At 42.4% G+C, this 20,159-nt stretch overlaps 1 protein-coding gene across 2 annotated transcripts in view; it reads left to right on the top strand.

Annotated features, from left to right (window-relative positions):
* TAB2 (TGF-beta activated kinase 1 (MAP3K7) binding protein 2) overlaps positions 1-20,159 on the top strand; it is a 73,162-nt gene that overhangs the window by 34,408 nt on the left and 18,595 nt on the right. For both annotated transcript variants that reach the window (XM_045294500.1, XM_004701957.2), the window contains exons 2-3: positions 4,661-4,850; positions 11,396-12,893. In XM_045294500.1, the coding sequence (XP_045150435.1) occupies positions 4,749-4,850; positions 11,396-12,893 (1,600 nt within the window). In that variant the 5' untranslated portion in view covers positions 4,661-4,748. The remainder of the gene's footprint in view (positions 1-4,660; positions 4,851-11,395; positions 12,894-20,159) is intronic.

Raw genomic sequence — 20,159 nt, 5'->3', positions numbered from 1 at the left:
TTGTTTTTTTTTATTTGTTTCAGAGTTTATTCCAATATGATTCCATTTGCTGCAGGAAATTTGTAGCAATCTACATAGGCTATTTGGAGATGGACTACTCTTTGCTTTTGGGGGGTTTTAGTTAAAAGGACAATGACTATTGTAAGTAATGTTTTCCGTATGAGAAATTCAAGCAATACAGTTATCAAGTAAAATAAAATCTTTTCTACCAGTTTATAATTGGGGTTTCATTTATGTAATATTTCCCTACCACCACCAAACAATCTTAATGGTCCCTGTCAGTACATTTAGATGAACATCATCCTTTGCCGCATTTTTCACCAGTCCATTGTGTGGCCTGTACCCTACTTTGCATGCTTGACTGTCTCACGTGGAATAGCTAGGTCAGAGGATCCACACGTTACAATGAGATCTCTTCAGACAGGGTAGGTGAGGATGTGTGTTTAGACAAGGATCATCTCACAGAGTGAGCTAGATGTGTAACATTACATTATATCGTATAAGATTCTGAAGGACTTCCTTGCCAGGGGAAAGGCAGCTAACCTCAGAATGGGCAGCTGGTATTATCCCCAGGATTCTAGCATCTGTGGTTACTGGTTAGCATTTCCTCAATCTGCCCTCTTTTGTAGGGTTTTTGCTCTGGCTGTTTTTTGAAGAAAGAATCTTTGTCCTTGGCATTCTGTGGTTTCACCACAATTAGGTGCAAATATGTTTTTGTTTATTCCGTTTAGAATTTACTGTATTTTTTCCAATGTGAGAACATGTCTTCAAAGCTAACAAATTCTTGGCCATTATTTCTGTGAATGCCTTTCTCACATTCTCTTGCTCTTTCCATCAGGAAATCCTCTGGTCCCTTCATTGCTCTAGCACTCCACTGTCTTCTGCTTGCTATTCTGATTGCTTGCTTCTGGGCCACTGTTTCACGTATTCACACTTGACTATTGGTTTCAGCAAAATCTTGTGAAGTAGGTGAAGCAATGTGGGACTAGGACTGAGTTAGGAATCTAAATGTTCATTCCCTTCCGCGGTGTTTAAAACTGCTGTGAAGGATGAGCAGGGTATTAGAGGTGTGGTGCCCGGGGACAGGAGCATGGCATTATCTGTGGTAGATTGGCTAAACAAGTCCTCTCAGTGGCAATGGCATTTGATCAGAAACACCAATAAAGTAAGAGAGGGTGCAACACGAGTTTCTGAGAGTACCGTATTCCAGAAACAGGAACCAGCAAGACCAAAGCCCTGGCGGAAGCCCATGAGCAGCTTCATGGGGGAAGGAGGACAGCTGGAACTTCCAGAACGAGGAAGAGCCAGGGCAGGTAGAGTGAAGGGTGTGCTAGTTAGCCAGGGGCCATGTGGTGACGAATTTTGAGCAGGAGTGGCTGATGCGGTTTACCTTGTACACGGTCACTCTGCTAGGTAGAGAAAAGACTACGTACGGGGTAGGTGGTGCAGGCAGCACAGACAGTCTGCAGTGTTGTTGGCTGCTGTCAATTCTGCCCCGACCCATAGCCATGCCGTGTCCAATAGAACAAAATGTTGCCTCCTCCTGCACCATCATGCCGTGCTGGGCTGCAGACTGTTGTGATCCTTAGGGTTTTCCTTGGCTGGTTTTTGAAAAGAAGTCACCAAGCCATTCTTTCTCATTTCTGTTTGTCTCAAAGCTCTGCTGAAATCTGGTCAGCATCATAGCAGCACGCACCTCCAATGACAGGTGCTGACTGCACATGACACATACAGGAATTGAACCCTGGGATCTTGTGTGAAATGTGAGTGCTGCCTCTGTACCTTCACTTAGCCCTCTTTGCAGGAGTAGCCTAGATGAGTTGTGATGGTGGCTTAGACCAGGGCACCTACAAAGGTGGAGAAAAGTGGTCAGCATCAGAACTATTTTGCAGAAAGGACCAACAAGACTTGCTGGGGGAAGGGGGTGGTCTAATAACAAATAGACTGAGAACTGATCATTGGATTGGACAGTCTAGAGGATTTGGGCAACCTTGATAAGTGCAATGTGAGTGGCAAAGGCTGTGAAAGAAAGCCAGATTGGATTAGGATTAAAAGAGGTGCTGAGGAAGGAAGTGAAGACATGTATAAACAATTCGAAGCTGATTTAGAGACTTAATTTAAGGATGTGGGCAGAGGACTCGGCTGATAGCTGGAGCAGGCTGTGGAATTGGGAGGGTTTTTTAGATGAGCAATATTGTATCTTGGTTTTCTTCCCTTAAGTTATTATTTAGTATTACTTACTAATTTCCAGTTCTGCAACCCTTTTCTCCTGTAGCCTATATATAGCTACTTCGAGTGCTAAAATTTGTTGAGTTTGAGAGAGAGAAGAGTGTGTGAGTGAGTGAGTGTGTGTGTGTAGGAGGTATGTGAAAGAGACAGACACATAGAACAAGAGCAGTTAGCAGCCAGATACTTAACCTGCTGCAGCCACCTGGGTTCCTTGAAGTCACACAGGGAAAAGAAATAACATGTAGTTAATTGAAGATAAAAAGCTATAGAGGTGATCTATACATTTTATTATATATACTCTAAGACAGCTTTCATTCTATTGAGGACTCGAGAGTTTTATCATAACTTAGTCTACTGAATATATGTATGTGGATATATTAAAATAGCTGCTTTTATGCTGAAGACGCTCTACAAAGTGCCAAGTCTACAGCAATGAGCAAGAGAGGCTACTCTGTGCATTCGTGGAGCTGAGATGACCATCCGTAGTTTCTCTAAGGCTCAAAGATAAGCAAGAAATGTTAGAAATTAGATAATATTTACGTTAAAAGTACGTATATCTTGTTTACATCCCAAAGGGACTTTCAAGATGAAATGTGATTACCTTTGGATTGTTAGAAATAAAAATAGCACAGTAATTCTCAACTTCAGTGTTGCAAAACCACATACCCACGCCAATGACTTCTCGAGGGTTAGGACACACTCATTAGTGTATTAAATGCTGATTTAATAGAAGCAAAGGGAGTAAAATGCTACTGAGCTGCTGAGAATGAGTCGTTATTCTGTTAGGATTAAATATATCTGAAAGTTAAGATAAAATACCAGTGATTAGGTTGTAGATCATTACATTTTAGACAAAGTATGCGAAATAATTTGTAGAGGGATACATTTTCAGGATCCAAATTAAGAATTTTTTTTAATCGTTTTATTAGGGGCTCATACAAGTCTTATCCCAATCCATACATACATCAATTGTGTAAAGCACATTTGTACATTCATTGCCCTCATCATCCTCAAAACATTTGCTCTCCACTTAAGCCCCTGGCATCAGGTCCTCATTTTTCCCCTGCCTCCCTGCTCCCCTCTCCCTCATGAGCCCTTGATAATTTATAATTTATTATTTTGTCATATCTTGTCCTGTCCAACATCTCTCTTCACCCACTTTTCTGTTGTCCGTCCCCCAGGGAAGAGGTCACATGTAGATCCTTGTAATCGGTTCCCTTTCCAATCCCCTCTCCCTCTACCCTCCCAGTATCGCCACTCACACCAGTGGTCCTGAAGGGATCATCCACCCTGGATTCCCTGTGTTTCCCGTTCCTATCTGTACCGGTGTACATCCTCTGGTCTAGCTAGATTTGCAAGGTAGAATTCGGATCATGATAGTGGGGGCGGGGGGGAATGAGCATTTAGGAGCTAGAGAAAAGTTTCATTTTTCATCGTTGCTACATCGCACCCTGACTGGCTCGTCTCCTCCCCGAGACCCCTCTGCAAGGGGATCTCCAGTGGCCTACAAATGGGCCTTGGGTCTCCACTCCGCATCCCCCCCCCCATCATTCACTATGGTAAGATTTTTTTGTTCTGATGATGCCTTATACCTGATCCCTTTGACACCTCGTGATTGCACAGGCGGGTGTGCTTCTTCCATGTGGGCTTTGTTGCTTCTGAGCTAGATGGCCGCTTGTTTACCTTCAAGCCTTTAAGACCCCAGACGCTATACCTTTTGATAGCCAGGTACCATCAGCTTTCTTTGCCACATTTGCTTATGCACCCATTTGTCTTCAGCGATCTTATCATGGAGGTGCGCACACAATGATATGATTTTTGTTCTTTGATGCCTGATAACTGATCCCTTTGGCACTCCTGATCACACAGGCTGATGTGTTCTTCCATGTGGGCTTTGTTGCTTCTGAGCTAGATGGCCGCTTGTTTATCTTCAAGCTTTTATGACCCCAGATGCTATATCTTTTGATAGCCGGGCACCATCAGCTTTCTTCACCACATTTGCTTATTCACCCCCTTTGTCTTCAACAGTTGTGTCGGGAAGGTGAGCGTCATAGAATGCCACCAAATTAAGAATTTTAAGTAAAGCAAATAGAAGTACTTGCTTCAAACTGCCCACTAATCTTTTTTTCCCCAAACAGAGTTTTCCTTCTCCCATTAAAAGAAGGCAGGAAGCCCACCTGGGCAATAATTGCGGTGTCGGGTTGCCTTCTGGCAGAGCCGTTGCAGAACTTTCAGGCATGTAGGAATTGAAATAAAATATTGCAGTCATGAGGTACAAACTGGACATTGGAAAGAATTAAGAGACCTAAATATTTTTAATTTATATTCTATAATAGGTGTTCAGCCACCTACCCTTTTATATTGAAATTTTTGATACACAACAATATTTATGCTATAATCAATTCTCATTAATTTTTTTTTCCTTTTACAGAAAATGCTTGGACAGAAGAGATGAGTCCTATTTCCCCTCAGGCCTAGAATTGCCTACTGTACAATAGTCCTGATCAGGCAATACACGAATGGCCCAAGGAAGCCACCAAATTGATTTTCAGGTTTTACATGACCTGCGGCAAAAATTCCCTGAAGTACCTGAAGTTGTTGTATCCAGGTGCATGTTACAGGTCAGTGCTTAATGATTTCTGGATTTATTAATATGAACCAGCATTTGTCTTACACACTGGAAGAAAACTTTTCTGTTACCTTTTTGTAGGAATTAAGTGTGCTATAATGAGGTGGGTTTGAGTGCCCCAGCCAAGGTGCTTCTGGCAGGTTTGTTGAGGCAGCCTGTACTTTGTCTTTCTTCATGACTCACACCTCCTCAGAGAGGATACCTGAGGCTTAAATGAGATCCAAGTGCAAGGTGTTGATGTCTGGTCCCTACTAGCTTTGCGCTCACTTAACATCACTTCTCAAAACCTCCTGTTTTGCTGGGAGAACTTGTTAACATTTTAACTCTTTATAAAAAGTGAGGAAGATGTTAAATAGTAAGTCAGGAAACTTGTGTTTGAATCCTAAAACAAATACTTCACATATGTTCAGCAAGTCTTAGACCCTCTTGATACTTTAATCTTAAGTATAAAAATGAACGAGTTTGACTAGACAGTCTGTTCTTATCTTGTGTATTGAATTTGTAACTTTTCTCATAAATACCAGTAAGCTTTTGATCATTGTTAACAGTGTTCAGGAGATACAGCATTTTGGAGCCCCACTGATTTTAAAGACTTGGTGGGTGATTGATTAGTTGTGTCTTCTCATCTCATTAATCTCAAAATTTTTCTAACAAAAAACTTTTCTAGCTCATTGAAATAGAATTATAAAAATATTTGGGGTCAGCCCAACATTTTTACTCTTGACAGATGAGTTTTGAAGTTTAAAATTGTCTTAAATTTCCAAGCAGTTCAATTGCAACATTGCTACCAAGTGACTATATTTTGTTCACATTCTTATTATCCTTATATGGCCTTTTAATTGATCTGACTCACCCAGTTTTGCTTGCTTGGATTTATCTACCTCCCTTCTGCCCAAGTGTCTCTCTAAATGCATATGTTCTTAATACTCCCTATCCTTCAGGACCGGGAAGTGAATGAGGTGAGTGAGTGAGTGAGTGAGTGAGTGAGTGAGTGAGTGAGTGAGTGAGTTGTACTTTTGTTTCAGACTGACTAGATGGCACCTAGAAGCAACAATATGCCCCTCAGACGACAGTCCATATGTCTTGGCAAGGGCTGTGACCTGGAATCTCATCACATTGTACAGCCTGATCTCTTGCTCAGTCCCCTCTGCACGTAGTCAACCTGAACTACTGGCATCCTACAAGCATGCCTGGCTCTTTGTAGCCCTGTGGCCAAGAGTTTTGGTAACAAAATGTAACAATTATCAGCAATGATTTAATTAGTTTCTCTGACCCTGAATTTCTTCAACTGTTTAACGCGAACAAAAAAAATTCACAGACCATTCAACATGCTTTCGCCTGTAAAGCCGTCAGTGGGGGACCTGACTCGTGAGAAGTGCTCTGGGACCGTCAGCAGCAGGACTAAGAGCAGTAGGCTCTTAGTAACGCAGGAAGGTCCATGTAAGCACCGGGGGAATGCATCAACAGCCATAGTGGTCAGAATAGGATGTGAGAGGGGAGGAGGGAAAGGTTAACAACAATGGAGTCGGAGGTTAAAGTATGGGGAAGGAGCAGACATAGTAGGGCAAAGATCACCTCCCCTAAAGCCCTAATTTTTCAAGTTAAGTCTAATTCTGTGGTAAAATAAAGCTGGGCTGAGAGTTTAGTGAATCATAGGAAAACTAGTAAGAAAATACTATTGATTCGTGAGTAAAATTTCTAAGATTGGACAGTGGAAAAACTGCCCAGAAGATTGTCCTTATAGCTGTGCCACAGAGATTGAGTCTTTTCTAGAGTTATTGAAAATCTTTTTAAGACCAGAACAAGCTTATCTGAGCTCACAGAGTACACATTCTACAGGACATGCTAAAGAGATAGGATGTAGGCAGCAGATAGAGAAGCGGGAGGGGGGAATAAATACAAACACATGTATTTCCACCTTTTGCATGATAGAATGGTAGAAAGACTAAAAATACATTTAATGAAGGTGGCTACTGATAGTAGGCAAGAGAGACCCAGCCTGATGGGGACCCAAACCCAAACCCACTGCCATCTTGTTGATTGCAACTCATTTGACCCGCTTTAGGGATTCCAAGGCTGTACATCTTGATGGGAACAAATCACCTCATCTTTCTCTCACAGAGTGGCTATTAGATTAGAACCACTGACTTTGTAGTCAGTACAGTGTAAAATATAAAATTATATTTTACTGTTTAAGAAATCAGCATGCTTTTTAACTTTATACCACCACAACCCCACCAAAAAAATTAAAGAGCAAATTGTTCATTTTAAATTTCCTTTGAGCCCCTTAAGAAGCCCTGATGACCCTGGGCTTTTGGGCTGCTAACCACAAGACCACCAGTTCAAATCCACCTGCTGCTCATTTTCTGGGAAAAAGATGTCTGCTCTTGGCAACCCTGAATAGGGTTGTTGTGGGTTGGAATGAAATCAAGGTTCATGGTTTTGGTTTCTGGGGCACCTAGTAGTCCTACCCTCGCTATATTAATCTGACTTTCCCCACACAAGCCCCCTGTGATGCACATGACAAAATGAAGTTGATTTGTTTGCAAATGACCCATGAGAGCCTACAGTCTTTTCATTTGAGTTCATACTCATCTGGCTTCCTAGTAAAGTGCTTTTCAGCTGATAGAACAAGACGTAAGTCAGATGAATACAACTCAGGTGGATCTCAAACTTGGGATAATATTTATTTTTCAATTGTCACATGCATATAGATCACACAGCCTTGACCAGTTCATTCTTTCCTGTGTATATAATTCAGCAACCCTACATCAGTCATATTGTGAGACCATCTCCAGTCTCCACTGTATCGATTGCCAGATGCTCCATCACCATGTACATACAGCTCAGTATTCCCTATAAAGGTGTATGAAGCTTTCTCTTATTGCAGTTTAAGCATCTGTTTCTGTAGTAACAGCCTTGCTCTGGGGAACCTGCTCTCCTTTTTCAGTTGGGTGGGCTTCTATCCTTTTCTTGAGGTTCTCCCTGTAATGTACTGGTCCAGAACTACTTCTAGCTGCAGTACAAAGAATTAGAATTCTGTAGGCATGCCACAGTGCCCTCTCAATCTGCCTCATCTCCTTCCGAGACAGCTTGCTTTTTAGAGAACAGCAGTGCCGTCCTCTCCTATTCCCTTCTTGACTACTCCCTTCATAAAACCCTCACTCTGGAAGTGCTTACTACTCTTACTTCCTGGGTTGTAGATGTATTTATATAATTGATCATTAAACCTCAACTACAACCAAAAATATTCCAAACTCAACTGCCATCAAGGTGATTCCGACTTACAGCTTACCCTATAGAACAGTGTAGAACTACCCCAGTGGGTTTCCAACACTGTAAATACTCTATAGGAGTAGAAAGTCTCATCTTTATTCCACAGAGCTCCTGGTGGTTTCAAACTCCTGACCTTGGGGTTAGCAGCCCGACATGGAACCACTACACCATCAGAGCCCCAATTTTAACTTAGGACAATGGAAATATTGTGTAGCTGTCATTTTGATTTTTTTTTTCATTGAAGTTAATTTTGTCACTTTTCAGTTTTTAAATTTATCATTTAGCCTGTTAAGTTTAAATTTTACTCTTTATATATCTTTTCAGGATAATGTGTTAAGCAGTTGGTATTTGTGAAGCTTGGTATTTAAATACCAGCACTGTAGTTGAAGCTTTCTCATAGGGCCTTCATCCAAATCCTTTTATTTGTTTCTGTGATGACACCCAGGAGTCCCTGAGTGGCACAGATACTTAAGTGCTGAACTAATGCTAAAAGGTTGGCAGTTCAGCTCCACCTTGAACCTTAGATGGGCCCGGCGCTCTACTTCCCAAAGGTCCCGGCTGGAAGCTCTGTGGGGCAGCCTTGAGGACTCCGTGAATTAGAATCAGCGTGACAGCCACAGCCTGGCCCCTGCCATTCTGTTCTACTTTACTCATGTGCAAGTGGGTCTCCTCCAGGTGACTGAGATCGAAAGCAGGGAATGTCTTGCTTTTCTCCTTGTCTTGGGGCTCCTCTGTTGGTGAGAGGAGTAGATGAAACGGGGCTGGAGAAGGCTGAGCACAGGTTCATCTCTGGGGCTGTGCAAGGAGCTTGGGGGGCTTAAAAGGAGGAACTGCAATGATACTACCACAGTGTTGCTGCTCTGGAGAGAAGGCTGGTTTGTGATGATGCTCCAGGAAAAAAAGAACTTCGCCACCTTTTCCAAAAAGCGTGTCCACCTCCCTCTGATTCATTTAAAGGGGCATCTCAGAGTAGCGTTTCCTACAACAAGTAACCAGGGCTCCTTGGAGAAGTGGCTGGCATCCGGTCTAAGGTAGGAAATGGACAAGATGAGCTTAGGCAGATTTGTCAAGATTAGAAAGCAAGGAAGCTGTGGGAGACTGGTCGGCTCCTGTCCTTTGTACATAGGACCTGCCCAGAGTAGTGAGGTGGCAATGAAAATCCTCACGTGGGCGAAGCCACCAGCAGCTGCACCCACCAATGAGCCGTAATTTAGAGACCTCCTTGGGCAATACTCGCAGACTTAAAGTTGGCTTGTAACTTAGGAGCCCAGTACTTTTAAAAGGAGTGTGTGTGGGACTGGGTCTGAGGGGGAAATCTTTTTGATTTGCCTTTGTTGACAGCGAGATTAGAGGAAGACCGAGTTCCTGTGAGTTATGGCTAGAAAGGGAAAATAATTTACTAAGATTACCAATAAAGTTAGCCTGAAGCAAAAAAGCAGTAATTCCTCAATTCTGATTTAGCAAAAGGTGAGGCTACCTCTATTGGGCCATTGAAAAGGATTGTGATCAGTTTTCAATCTCCTTACCAAAGCTAGGATGTGTCCGGCAGAGTTGTTAGCAGACAGAGGGGTAGACTCAGGCACTGGATTGTGTTTTGGTTTTGGTTTTGATAGGAGGAGTTTTATAGCATGAAATAATTAAATTGTTGGTTATTCACAGTCAGGCTGTACTCCCTAATGCTTTCTTTGGTGGCACCTGTACGAAGATGCCATTTCGTCACAATTGTTTCTAGGAGATTTGATCTCCTTGCATACTGACATACTGGCTTGGTTACTGGTTTCAGATGTTTAATACTGGCCTCTTTCGGCCAGGCTCCTCATCTCCAGGTCCTCTCTGAATTCCTCTCTCGTGACCAGATTGGGCGGATACGTCTGTAATCTATGACCTCTGTTGAACACTCATTGTTGTGTGTCTTTCCTACTGGGCCTTCTTACCAAAAAGGGGTTTTCCCTTCCCTAGTCAACAGACATCCCCCTCCTCAAAAAAAAAACAAAACACTTTATTTCTCTCATCTAGGGGTGCCCCCCACTGCCTGGAATAAAGTCTAAACTCTATTGTGACCCAGGTTTCAAACTTCCCCATTATTTAATCTCAGTCTGTTTTTCACCGAATTTTCAAGGTGAATCTTTAACTTCAGCCCCGTCTACTCCATTCACCTTGTTTGAAACATGCTTTTTCTTCTCTGTACTCATGCCATTTCCTTCACCAGCAATTCTTATTTTTCCTTTATGAGCACAAATCTTGCATGCCATACCTCCCTCGCTAACCCAGGCCTTTCCACAGGGACCTAAAGTATTGGCGTTCTTGCTATACTCATATCTTGATCGTATTACCTTCTCAAGAATGCATGGCTTGTCTTCCCGCTTACACGTCACACTTTTCTAAGGGAAATTACACCTTGTATGTCATCAAGTCTTCTGTGCCTCAAGCAGGGTACTGCCCCTATTATAAGGGCCCAGGAAATGATTTTATTGGATGACCTGCGGTCTCTTTTGACAGCTCTTTAAAGGCAGGCTGGTGTTTCTTTTCTTCCGAGTAGATTTGCATGGCATGATCTAAAAGCAAGAGATGTGAACTAAAGGACACTGGACTTCCACTATTACAGTACTAAATATTACAAAGGTAATTTTTGAAGAGATCACAACTTTAAAAGGATTCATATAGCACTTGACTGTTGACTGTTTTCTTGCAGGTACTTCTACAACAGTGGTTCTCAACCATCCTAATGCCGTGACCCTTTAATACAGTTCCTCATGTTGTGGTGACCTCCCAACCATAAAATTATTTTCATTGCCGCTTCATAACTGTAATTTTGCTACTGTTGTGAATCAGGCGACCCCTGTAAAAGGGCCCTTCGACACACACACACACACACCCAAAGGGGTCGCGACCCACAAATTGAGAACCACTGTCCTAAAACTTTAAGTCTATCACTAACTTAAAAAAAAAATGTTTGCTCTTAGTGATAAGTACTCAAGTAGATGCTTAAACTTAGATAGCTATCCTTTTACTTAAAAATGGTCCCTAGCAAGACTGTTTGTTTCACTCATTATCTCTAGTAGAGAACTCTTCCATTGCTAGTGAGAATTTCTGATTCAACCATTTGCATAAAGATAGTTCCTTCCAAATAAAAAGGTTTAAATACATCTCTTAGAATTATAATAATCCATCCCTTGTTTGATTGCTTAATTCCTTCGTAGTGGTCACAAGGTAAGCATTGTCTTCTGATTAACCTCATGCTGCTTTGGTTTTGTCTTCTAGAATAACAACAACTTGGATGCCTGCTGTGCAGTTCTCTCTCAGGAGAGTACAAGGTATCTTTATGGTGAAGGAGACTTGAATTTTTCGGATGATTCTGGAATTTCTGGTCTACGCAATCACATGACTTCTCTCAACTTGGACCTGCAGTCCCAGAATGTGTACCACCATGGGAGAGAAGGAAATCGAATGAATGGAAGTCGGACTCTAACACACAGCATCAGTGATGGACAACTTCAAGGTGGTCAGTCCCAAAATGAACTGTTTCAACAGGAGCCACAGACAGCCCCAGCTCATGTTCCTCAAGGCTTTAATGTCTTCGGAATGTCCAGCACATCTGGGGCCTCCAATTCAGCACCACATCTTGGATTTCACCTAGGCAGCAAAGGAGCATCCAACCTTTCGCAGCAAACTCCCAGATTTAATCCCATTATGGTAACGTTAGCCCCTAATATCCAGACTGGTCGTAATACTCCTACATCTTTGCACATCCATGGCGTACCTCCACCTGTCCTTAACAGTCCACAGGGAAATTCAATCTACATTAGGCCTTACATTACAACTCCTAGTGGTACCGCTCGACAGACCCAACAGCATTCTGGCTGGGTTTCTCAGTTTAACCCCATGAACCCTCAACAAGTCTATCCACCTTCACAGCCTGGTCCCTGGACTACGTATCCTACATCCAGTCCACTGTCACATACCTCAACCCAACAGCCCAATCAGCAAGGCCACCAGACCTCTCACGTCTACATGCCCATCAGCTCACCGACTACACCACAGCCACCAACAATTCATTCATCTGGTAGCTCACAGCCTTCTGCCCACAGCCAATACAACATTCAGAATATTTCAACAGGACCTCGGAAAAACCAGATTGAAATCAAACTTGAACCCCCGCAAAGAAACAATTCTTCAAAATTGCGTTCCTCGGGACCTCGAACCTCCAGCAGTTCCTCTTCGGTGAACAGCCAGACCTTAAACAGAACCCAGCCCACTGTTTACATAGCTGCCAGCCCCCCAAATACTGATGAGGTGATGTCCCGTAGCCAGCCCAAGGTCTATATTTCAGCCAATGCCACCGCAGGAGATGAACAGATCCTGCGGAACCAGCCCACACTCTTCATATCCACAAACCCTGGCGCATCTGCCTCCAGGACTATGTCTGGGCAAGTGAGCATGGGCCCTGCCTTTATTCATCACCACCCACCCAAGAGTCGAGCGATTGGCAACAACTCTGCAACTTCTCCTCGAGTGGTGGTCACTCAGCCCAACACAAAGTACACTTTCAAAATCACAGTTTCTCCCAATAAGCCCCCTGCCGTTTCCCCAGGGGTGGTGTCCCCTACCTTTGAACTAACAAACCTTCTGAACCATCCTGATCATTATGTAGAGCCAGAGAATATTCAGCACCTCACGGACCCTGCTTTAGCACATGTGGATAGAATAAGTGAAGCTCGGAAATTGAGCATGGGATCTGACGATGCTGCCTACACACAAGGTAACGCGATGACTAAAATGGGTGTGGCAGGTGGGCGGTGCGGGGCAGTGCTTTTCCAGGCTGGGATTATTTTCATGAACGTTTTGATTTCATGGCAGAAATTGGCATCAACAATGCTTCTTAGTTCATCTTTTAGTGATGCTTCAAAAAATATATAGCGCCAAGTAATGTTAGCCTTTAGAGCACTGGAGAGTATCCACAGAAATTTTTTATTAGAATTTTATTAGCATGTAACTTACGACTTGAATAATAAGAGTAATCAGATCTTCATAACGTGTGCGGGCTTTCTTGTCTTTCATCTGTAGTTATGCTGACCTTTTCTTTAAAACTGCTGCAAATAAAAATCCATATAAGCACACATTTTAATGAGAGATTGGTTGACTTATCAACTGATGCGCTAAATTGATCATCTTTAAAGAATTAGCAATGGATTCTTTTTTTTTATCTTAATAATATAGTTCCAAATTGAGATCTAAAATTGCTAAATGAGTCCTAGAATAACTTAACCCAAAGAGAACCTTGAGTCCTCTTCCTTCTTGAATTTTTTGTTGTCCATTAACAGCAGGCAATGTCGCATTCCTTTTCCATTGTAATTATTCATAAGAAAGTTGGGTTTTGATTATAAGGAACTATGTGTGACCTCCTCCCTGGGTAACAGACAACAGAAAAGTGGGTGAAGGTAGACATCGGAAAGGGCAAGATATGACAAAATAATAATTTATAAATTATCAAGGGCTCATGGGGGAGGGGGAGGAGGGGGAGTGGGGAGGGAGGGGAAAAATGAGGACCTAATGTCGGGGGCTTAAATGGAGAGGAAATGTTTTGAGAATGATAAGGGCAATGAATGTACAAATGTGCTTTACACAATTGATGTATGTATGGATTGTGATAAGAGTTGTATGAGCCCCTAATAAAACAATTGGGGGGAAAAAAAGAAAGAAAAGATAAGTGTTTAAGACATGGGGGAAAAAAGAAAGTTGGTTTTTCAGTCTGTCTCCATGGATTCTCATTTTCTGAAATAGACAGATTGACATTAGCACAGTGATACGTTGTCTGTTCATTCTGGTAGGTATAGTTTGTGTGCTGTATTTATCTAACTCCTTAAATAGAGACTCTTCAGCTGGAAGCTGTTCAGTGCCTTCAGCTCAGAATATGGCAGGCGTGTTTGTCTTCTTGAATGCTGATGGAAGTTTGTAATTGAGCCATGAGTCTTTTAAAATTAGAATATACTTTTGTCATGTTCGATTCCCTAATAAATTATTCTAAGTCTTGGTAGCTTGGAAAATACTGTAAGGTCACCCCTATTTGGCATGCACTTCTTTCTCATCCTCTTCCCCCCTTCCACCCCACCAACTAACTCCAATACCACCTGTCCTTTAAAAAAGGTTGAATGCAGAGCCTTCTCTGCTGAGTTTGTTAGAGGGGTCTTTTATATGCTCTAAACAGTTATGTTCTGGTGAGGCTCAGCCCAGGCTGGGCTCTGGTGCTCTCAAACTTAATAATCACCTATCATATAATTCCCACTCAGAGTCTCTGAACGGTGAGGTGTGTAGACTTGTTCACCTGCAGACGTGTGTTAAAAGATCCTGGAGAATCCCTGTGCACTAGACCTGTTAAATTCTATTGTCCCTATACCTGCAACAAACTGGAATCACCTTTGTTAGTTTCAACAGTGCATGAATTTTAATGAGTGATTATTTATTACACTGCTTTTTTTTTTAATTCTTTTTCTTCCAAGTCCTCTTCTCAGCGTCCCTCAAAATAGCACATTTCATATATTTAAATCGTTGCTAATTCTTAACTAGAGAGTACTTTTGTATGAAGATAATTTGATAAGGAAAATTTTCAAGTATGAGGCAGGCACAGAAATACTCAGACTTACCTGAAATAGGAGAATAAAATGTTGCTCTCCCATTTCTTGCCATTCTGTCTTGACTCTGAGCCTGTCAGAATCACACCCCTCCAGTAGACAGCCCTCGATGCTCTGACCCAAATCATCAGTGATGGAGTTGGTCCTAGATGGAGCAGGCATTCGTCAGCCTCATCTGTCCTGGTCTCAAGTAGCAGCATCTGACACAGTTGCTCGCCTTCTTTACTGTCAACATTCTAGAGCACACAGGATTTCCACTGTTCTTTCTTTATATGTGTGGGATTTTGTTTTGAAATTTTCATTGTGAATTAGGTAAAGGTTTATAGGGCAGATCATCAGTTTAACATTCAACAATTCTTACATGTTTTGTTTCAGCTCATTTCTTGCAACCCCTCGATATATCCCCCCTACCCCATCTTCCCTGTGTTTCCTGTCTGCATTTCTCTTTGGTTCCTATCTTTTCTGTTTTTCGTCCTTGGCGAGATGCTACCCTTTTGATCTTAATGGTTGATTTACTCTGAAGGTATGCAGACCTCTCTGGCGTACTGTTCTTCCTGCAGACCTGTTTATCACGCCACCGCAGGGGTGACTTCAGTTCCAAACCTGAAGGGTGACTGAGGCCCATAACCTTGGGGTCCCACTGATCTCTGTTCGACCCGTAGACCTGATCTCTTCTGATTCTGAGTTCTGTTCCACAGTTTTCTACCACTCAATCCCGGACCCTCTAATGTGAGCCTTACATAGTAGTTGGACACCAGGTAGTTCTTAAGGTCTCGGGCGGGATCATGGAGACAGATATTCCTTGCTTCTGTCTATTGGACCCATTGTTTTCATGTGTCTTTTGATAGTCATCATACTTCTCTCTTCTAGATGAGGAGATACCAGTATTTGCACCTTAGGTGGCCACTCATGAACTTTGAAGACCTCAGTTGCTACTCACCACAGTAGGTTGTAGACCATTGTTTTTGTGGACCCTGGTGTCCCCTGAGACTGGTACCCTCAGGCCCATTCCCTCATAACTGCCTGGTGTAGGCTCCACCCCATTCATGGATGTATTTGCAACAGGTAAATGCCCCTGTGTGCAATTTCCTCTGTCAGACCTAACATATGTTCTAGCTCTACCATTCCCTAAATCATCTCCCTGGAAGTCCTGGTGGCTCAGTAGTTGTTCCATGGGCTGCTAACCTACAGGAAGAAGAGAAGACTGTCTACTCGCATGAAGAGTGACAGCCTCGGAAACCTACAGGGTAGTTCTACCCTGCCCTGTAAGGGTGCTAGGAATTGACATGGGCTCAGTGGCAGTGAGAGGTGTTTTTGGTTTGCTGCCTCTTCACTGTCAGCATGCAGACCATGGAGCCAGTGGCATCACTTTAAATGGGACTTTGGACCCTTGTGGTTACTGCGTACTCAAGCTGTACCGGTGATGCTGGCTGTGGAGCTGGTATTGTCCCAACTGTCCTGTCAGCCAGTGACCATCTAACATCTTGATTTAGTATCCTTGACTTGGGGTTTTTTCCCCCTGAAAAGTGCATCTTTGGGTCACTTAACTCTCAAATACATGGATGCTTTCACTTACCTAACACTCACAGACCATTTAAAATGGGGAGACCTAAGTAATTCTGGGCTTTAAACAGGGGTCTTTTCTGAACTCTATTTGTGTGGTGTGGATAGTAAAGAGAAAAGAAATCTCCCCCTCTCTCTCGGCAATGAAACAGCCTGACCCTGAGCTCCTGGGACATCCAGGTACTGAAATCACAGGAAAGTATTTACCCAAGCTGAAAAAGAAGCATGCATAAGCAAATTTGTTAAGCAAAATGCTTTTCATTTAACTTTTAAATTTTACATTAAAAATTTTAAAGATGGAAGTTTATTTATAAAAAGTATATTTGATAAACCCTTTGCTATGTAAAGATCTAGGAGCTATAGGGGTGTCGCTGGTTATGCATTGGGCTGCTAAGTGTAGGGTCAGCGGTTCAAACCTACCAGCCTATCTGCGGGAAAAGATAAGGCAATCCACTACCATGCAGATGCAGTCTCTAAAGGCCGAAGAGCAGTTCTGTAGAGTTGCTCTCGGTTGGAGTTCGCTTGTTAGCAATGAGTTTGATTTGTGATTTTTTTTTAATACAGTTATTGGGGTGGGGAGAATTAGGGAGTAAAATTAATGAGACTTTTTTTCAGAGCCCTGCTCATATTTGCACGGAGTTCAGCATTCCCCTTTTTCCAGTAAGAGAGAAATAAGCTGAGGTCATGAATGTGCTAGACGAACACAAGACAAAAATGAGTGCCAAATAGGGAGAGGAAATTTAAATAATAGACATTTCAATTTAAAGTCTTGAGATAAAAAGACTTATTTTATCTAAAAGGGGAAAAATTTTCTTGTCATTTGAGCCCTGCCACCTGACTGCATAACTTCTGAAGAGTTCCAGGCCTTCTGTAGGATGGAGATACTGTGGTGCCCCTCCCCCCTCAGAAAGGCTGTGTTTTCAATACCACTGGTCACTCCTGTAGAAACCTTTCACTCCCTTTCCAAGGTAGGAAATATTAAGACCTGATTCCCATATTTTGTTAGATTTTTGCCAAACCAAGATGGCTGTGTTTTCAAAATTTATTTGTGCTGTAACAGATGAGAGCGTCCTTCTTTCCTGTGGCTGGATAATTACATTGTGTAGTTCTACCACTGTTTGTTCCTTATCAGTTGAAGGACATATTTCTTAGCTATTATGAATTGTGCTACTAAAACACTTGTGTACAAACGTTTGAACTTTCAGATATTGGAGTGGAATTACTGGGTCATATGGTAACTCCCTGTGTAACCATTTGAGGCACGGCCACAATGTTTGCCATTGGCCATTCCCACTACCAATAGGAAGGGTTCCCATTTCTCCACAGCCTCACCAACATGTGCTCCTTTCTGATTCACATTCTAGTGGGTCTGAAGTGGTATCTCCTTGGGGTTTGGATTTGCATTTCCCTGATAGCTAAAGATAGCTAACATTTTTTCACTTATTTATTGTCCATTTGTAGATTTTCTATGGTGAAATGCCTATTCATATCCTTTGCCCATTTTTTAGTTGAGTTATGTATCTTTTTGTTCTTGTTGCATTCATTCTTTGTATATCGAGATAGGAGTCTCTTACCAGACATGATCTACAATTTTTTCTTTCATTTTGTTGTTTGTTTTCATTTTCTTGATTGTATCTTTTGAAGCACAACAGGTTTTCAGCTTTGATGAAGTCCAGTGTGTCTTTTTTCTCTTGCTCATATACTTTTTGTATCATATCTAAGAATTATCAAATCTGAGATCATGAGGATTTACTTCTGTGTTTTCTTCTAAGAGCTTTAGCCCTTACATTTAGATCTTTGCTCCATGCTCTTATTTTTTTATATGGTGTGAGAGTAGGGGCCTACCTTGCCTTTCCCCCAGTGAATGGTCTTGACACCCTATAGAAAATCCACTCACCATAGACACATGGGTTATTTCTGGACTGTCAGTTCTCTCTGTGGATCTTCCTATCTGTCTTCGGGTTAGATCCTCACTGTCTTTTTTTTATTATTATTGGGGGCTCTTACAGCTCTTATAACAGTCAATATATCCATTATGTCAAGCACACTTGTACGTATGTTGCCAATCGTCCTTTTCTTTCTACATGAGCCCTTGGTATTAGCTTATTTTTTTCCTCCCCACCCTCCTTCAAGAACCCTTGATAATTTATACATTATTATTATTTCTATCTCTTACACTGACCTCTGTCTCTCTTCATGTTTCTGTTGTTTGTCCCCGGCAAGGGGGGTAGGGGGGGCTGGCCATTATCTGTCAATCATTGTGATCAGTTCTCCCTTTCTCCCCTCACCACCCCCCTACTCTCATGGTAGTGCTACTATCATTTTTGTTCCTGAGGGAGTTATCTGTCCTGGATTCCCTGTGTCAAGAGCTCTTATCTGTACCAGTGTACATGCTCTGGTCTAGCGGGATTCATAAGGTAGAATTGGGGTCATGATAGTGGGTAGGAGGAAGCATTAAAGAACTAGAGAGGAATGTTGTATTTTTGGTCGGTGCTATACTACACTCCGACTGGCTTGTCTCTTACTTGTGACCCTTCTGCTTCACTGTCTTATTACCTTTGCTTTGTAGTGAGTTTTGAAATCTGCCTGAGTCCTCCTACTTTGTTCTTCTTAAAAAGTATTGTGGCTATTCTAGGACTTCTGAAATTCCATACAAGTTTTAGAATCAGCCTGTCTTTTTTTTTTTTTTTTTTAAAGTAAGCTAGTATTCTGGTAGGAACATTGTATTAGAATATAATTGTTCTACATGTATTTGATTTCTCTCTTTTTTCTTTATTTTAATCATTTTATTGGGGGCTTGTACAACTCTCTTATCACAATCCATACATACGTCCATTGTGTCAAGCACATTTGTACATTTGTTGCCATCATCATTCTCAAAACATTTGCTTTCTGCTTGAGCCCTTGGTATCAGCTTCTCATTGTTCCCCTCCCTCCCCGTCCCCCTCTCCATCATGAACACTTGATAATTTATAAATTATTATTATTTTGTCATGTCTTATACTGTCCAACGTCTCCTTTCACCCACTTTTCTGTTGTCCATCCCCAGGGAGGAGGTCATATGTAGATCCTTGTAATCGGTTCCCCCATTCCACCCCACCCTCCTAGTATCGCCACTCTCACCCCTGGTCCTGAAGGGATCATCTTTCTTGGATTCCCTGTGTTTCCAGTTCCTATCTACTAGTGTACATCGTCTGGTCTAGCTAGATTTGTAAGGTAGAACTGGTATCATGGTAGGGGGTATGGAGGAAGGAAGCATTGAGGAACTAGAGGAAAGTTGTATGCTTCATCGTTGCTACACTGCACCCTGACTGGCTCGTCTCCTCCCTTCAGCCCTTCGGTAAGAGGATGTCCAGTTGCCTACAGATGGGTCTTGGGTCCCCACTCTGCACTCCCCCACTTTCACAGTGATTTGATTTTTTGTTCTTTGATGCTTGACACCTCATCCCTTCAACACCTCATGATCACACAGGCTGGTGTGCTGCTTCCATGTGGGCTTTGTTGCTTCTGAGCTAGATGGCTGCTTGTTTGCCTTCAAGCCTTTAAGACCTCAGTAAAGGTGAAACTGAGGTACAGGGAGGCAGACAGACAGAACTGACAGGACAAGAGAGAACAGAAACAGAAATAGCTTTATTAGGGGGAGCTCCCAGACAAGGTTCCCTGACCTAGGCCAGCAGGTCAGAGAAGTCGTGCTCAGCAGCTGGAGGCTTGGGTTTTTAGAGGGGTGGTGAGGAATGTATGGCCATTAGCATGTGGGGTCTGGAATTGCTTGTGGACTCCTTGAGGCTTTCTTCAAACCCAACCCTAACCGGGAACATCTGGTTTCACTGGTT

The sequence above is a fragment of the Echinops telfairi genome, unplaced genomic scaffold, assembly GCF_000313985.2.
Source record: "Echinops telfairi isolate 266 unplaced genomic scaffold, ASM31398v2 ScPeMD7_3533;HRSCAF=4204_0, whole genome shotgun sequence".
Lineage (NCBI taxonomy): Eukaryota > Metazoa > Chordata > Mammalia > Afrosoricida > Tenrecidae > Echinops > Echinops telfairi.
The sequence above is the reverse complement of the archived record's forward strand: the minus strand, read 5'-3'. Positions and strand labels throughout refer to the sequence as shown.